This window comes from Bison bison, unplaced genomic scaffold (genome assembly GCF_000754665.1).
Source record: "Bison bison bison isolate TAMUID 2011002044 unplaced genomic scaffold, Bison_UMD1.0 scf7180017864371, whole genome shotgun sequence".
Taxonomy (NCBI): domain Eukaryota; kingdom Metazoa; phylum Chordata; class Mammalia; order Artiodactyla; family Bovidae; genus Bison; species Bison bison.
This window is the reverse complement of record NW_011494943.1, coordinates 1,659,530-1,663,122: the sequence shown is the minus strand read 5'-3', so window position 1 is coordinate 1,663,122 and position 3,593 is coordinate 1,659,530. Positions and strand designations below refer to the sequence as shown.

The window sequence follows — 3,593 nt, the reverse complement described above, 5'->3', positions numbered from 1 at the left end:
TTCCCAGCTGCAGCGTCCACCGGAACGAACCATACCCATCGACAACCCGAACTTTAATGAACAAGGGCATCCTTTTGAACATGTATGCTGTGTATAAAATGTACCTATAGGAACACCTCTCGGAACTGTATTCCTTGTATGTGACTCAGAGAGGCTGTTGTAGCCAGGCAAAAGGTGTTTGCAGTGACCAGAATCATTTATGACCTTTCAGTCCCATTTAGGACACTAATAAAATCATGGCAATGCACTTTTGAGGCTTTAAAATTGTACTTCTTTGTGGTTTGAGGAAGCAGGAAGAATTCCTAAAATCCGCAAAGGACAGACATTTGCCTGTGGAAGGGATGGAGGGGGGTGGGGAGGCTTCTGTGGCGCTTCCGCTTGGAGACAAGCGGGCCTGCGTCACGTCTGCGTCCACCTTGCCCCGGCGTCCCTGGGGGAGCCTCCCGGCCGAAGCGTCTCCGGTCTGCACCCCGCCTCCTGGCCGCACTCAGCACGGTCACAAGCTCCCAGGTGGTCTGCGGGCGCAGGAAAGGCGGGGCGAGGCTGCTGGAGACGCCAGAGGGACGGGCCTCCGTTCAAAGGGCCGGCAAAACTGGGTACATTTAAAAAAAGAAAAAGGAACTAAAGCGTATTGTGCGCTGCTCGGGGTCACGTCCTGTTCCAGGCAGGCACCTTCACGTCTCGCCTGGTCCTCCTTCAGCGTCCGCCTGCGAGTCCAGTTACATAACCGCCCAAGTTCAGAGGCTGGTCTGACTCCTGACTCCTGTCTTTGCTCACAGCGCGGGCGCGGCGCGCTCTCAAACGGGGACGCAGAGCGGTGCCTGCAAAACAGCTCTGAGCCCCGTCTTCAAAGCACACGGGGCCGCGGCGGGGGCAGGCACCCGCGGCGTCCTGGTACAGTGCGTCCCTCACGCGGCCCGGCAGCGGCAGGCGGGGCGGCGGGGGTCGCAGCAGGGGCGCACGGAAGGATCCTGGCTGTAATCCGCCCGCGAGACGCGGTCGCGGGCGATGTCGGCGAGGACGCCCGCGAGAGCCGCCGCGACCCTGGGCAGCACCGCCCGGTACTCCGCGCCGCCCCGGTCCAGTGGCGCGGCCTCCGCGAGGTCAGCTTCCAGGTCGAAGATGAGGGGGCGCTCGTGGTGCCGCTCGGGGCCGACGCTCCCATCGCAGGCTCGGGCTCCGCCTGGGGAGGGGACGGCAGAGACCCCGTCAAGCCAGCGTCGGCCCGAGGTGTGCAGAGCACCCCGATGAATTCTGAGTGCTAACTGGAGTGAGCCCAGAACCGGCGTGCAGCGGAGAGACCGGTTCACCCACACAACAAGTCTGAAGGGCTCAGCAAGGAGGGGATGTGGAGCTCACACAGTGAATGCTATTAAGCTAGACAGGCCTGATAAACACTTCGTGTTCTCCACTGAAGTCCTTAAACGTTCATGCTAGGAGCGAAGACTATGTCCCAGGATGGAGACATTTACCTAAGATTAAGGACAAAATTCAACAGAGCCCAGTTCTAACCAAGTATAAAAGCCAGCCTCCTCAAGTTTAAGGAGATTAGGTGGTAATTAACAGCCCGTGAGGGGGCTACCCTGGTGGCTCAGGGTAAAGAATCCCCTTTCCAATGCAGAAGACTCGGGTTTGATCCCTGGATGAGGAAGATTGTCTGGAGAAGGTAATGGCAGCCCAGTATTCTTGCTTGGAGAACCCCATGGACAGGAAATCCTGGTGGGCTAAGTCCACAGGGTCACAGAACAGACTCACACATAACAATGAATATAAACAACAGCCTAGTTCACCGAAAAATCTAAAATCACGTCCTCAGCACAGGACACATATGTCTTTCTCCAGTCTAATGAAGCAGGTGTCAATTCATCTCAGCCCAAAGCAGGTTTAAGTCATTCGGATGCAGAGTTTCAAGGATGGGAAGTGAGAGAAGGAATCAGAGCTCCCTCAGGCTGCGTCCTCTTTCATCCTGTTCACAGTTTTCACCCCATCTGTTGACATCTCCCTTCTCCCTTTGCTAACTCTCTCGGGAGCTGGGTGACTGTAGAGAAGAGCAGACCTCCCCTGGGGGTCATAATTCCTTTCTGACTGTGATCATTTCCAACAGTCTGATTATGTCGTATGATCTCGGCACTGTGGTGCCAAGGGCTTTCTGGCTGGGTTGCGACTTCTGAAATTAACTCAGCCTGGAGAAACCATACCTCTTCGATAGAGTAATGTAAGGGCTGTAATCTAGAGCTTCCCATCTGAAAGCATAACAAATATCTGAGTGGTTTGCATTTTAGGTCTCGGAGAGTACAACATTCCTGTGGCAGCTTTAATATTCCTCAAGTGATGAACTCAGAAGAACTGGTTTTGCTTTTATGACACATTTTCTTTGGGGTCACTTATTCATGCTCAAGGCAAATAATGTTTGTTCTTTATTATATAATTCTTTGGAAAGCTCTAACTCAAATAACTGAATCAAACTGGAATCCATATCAGATCCCAGATTCGAAAGGGCGTTTTTTTTTTTTGCATGGAGTGGGGAGAGGTCTTGTTTTTCATTCATTACAAAAAGGTGTTAGAGTTCCTACCAGATCCAAGATTCTGTGCGAGGCACATCAAGAGGACAAAGATTAAAGAGCTTACAGAGTTGAGCTTGTGTTTAGACGCTCAGTTGTGTCCGACTCCTTGCGACCCCATGGACTGTAACCCACAAGGCTCACAGCAAGAATACTGGAGTGGATTGCCATTTCCTCCACCAGGGATGTTCCTGATCCAGGATCAAACCCATGATTCTTCGGTCTCCAGCATTGGCAGGCAGGCTCTTTACCACTAGCACCACTGGCCAGCTGAGTTTAGAGGGCTTAAAACTACTAGGAGAAATAAAAGATGTACTTAAATAACTGGCATATATGGTAAAATGTGGTAAATATCAGAGTTCTCCATATCCTACCAGCTGGGAAGATGAAAAGGCATTCTGCCATCCAGGTGGCCTTAAAAGCTGAGAGGGATTTTAATCTGGAGGCCAAGGAGGGTCATTGCTCTTGGGGAACCAAGACCAGACAAGCACAGGACAGGCTTCCCTGGTGGTCCAGGGGATAAGAATCCGCCTGCCAGTGCAGGGGACACAGGTCTGGTCCCTGGTCCGTGAGGCAAACAAGACCGTGTCCACAGTTACTGAAGCCCCTGTGCCCTAGAGCCCGCGCTCCGGAACAAGAGAAGCCGTCACGGTGAGAAGCCCGACACCGCGACGAACAGCAGCCCCTGCTTGCCGCAACTGCGAACGACCTCGCACGCAGAGAGGACCCAGCACGGCCACAGACAAATAAAACTGTTTTAAAAAGAAACGAAAATACAGGACGTCCCTGGTGGCCCAGGGGTTAAGACTCTTTGCTTCCACTAAAAGAGGCGTGGGTTTGATCCCCCGTTGGGGAACTAAGATCCCCATGCTCTGCAGCCAAAAAAAAAAAAATTCAGGGACCCAGGATGGAGGGAATTTGAATTCAGTTGGAAGCAAGAAGCCACTGGAAGGTTTAAGAACCATCCCTGATCTGATACCAGGTTTCTAAAATACGTTAACATTTAAGACACCCACAGGGTGAGCCAAGAAG

At 52.6% G+C, this 3,593-nt stretch overlaps 1 protein-coding gene across 1 annotated transcript in view; it reads right to left on the bottom strand.

Annotated features, from left to right (window-relative positions):
* Nucleotides 1-36: 36 nt before the first annotated feature.
* The window catches only part of ARSG (arylsulfatase G), a 56,152-nt gene continuing 52,595 nt past the window's right edge, over nt 37-3,593 (bottom strand). Inside the window, exon 11 of the mRNA XM_010856066.1 lies at nt 37-1,183. Coding sequence (XP_010854368.1) covers nt 909-1,183 — 275 coding nt within the window. The 3' untranslated portion in view covers nt 37-908. The remainder of the gene's footprint in view (nt 1,184-3,593) is intronic.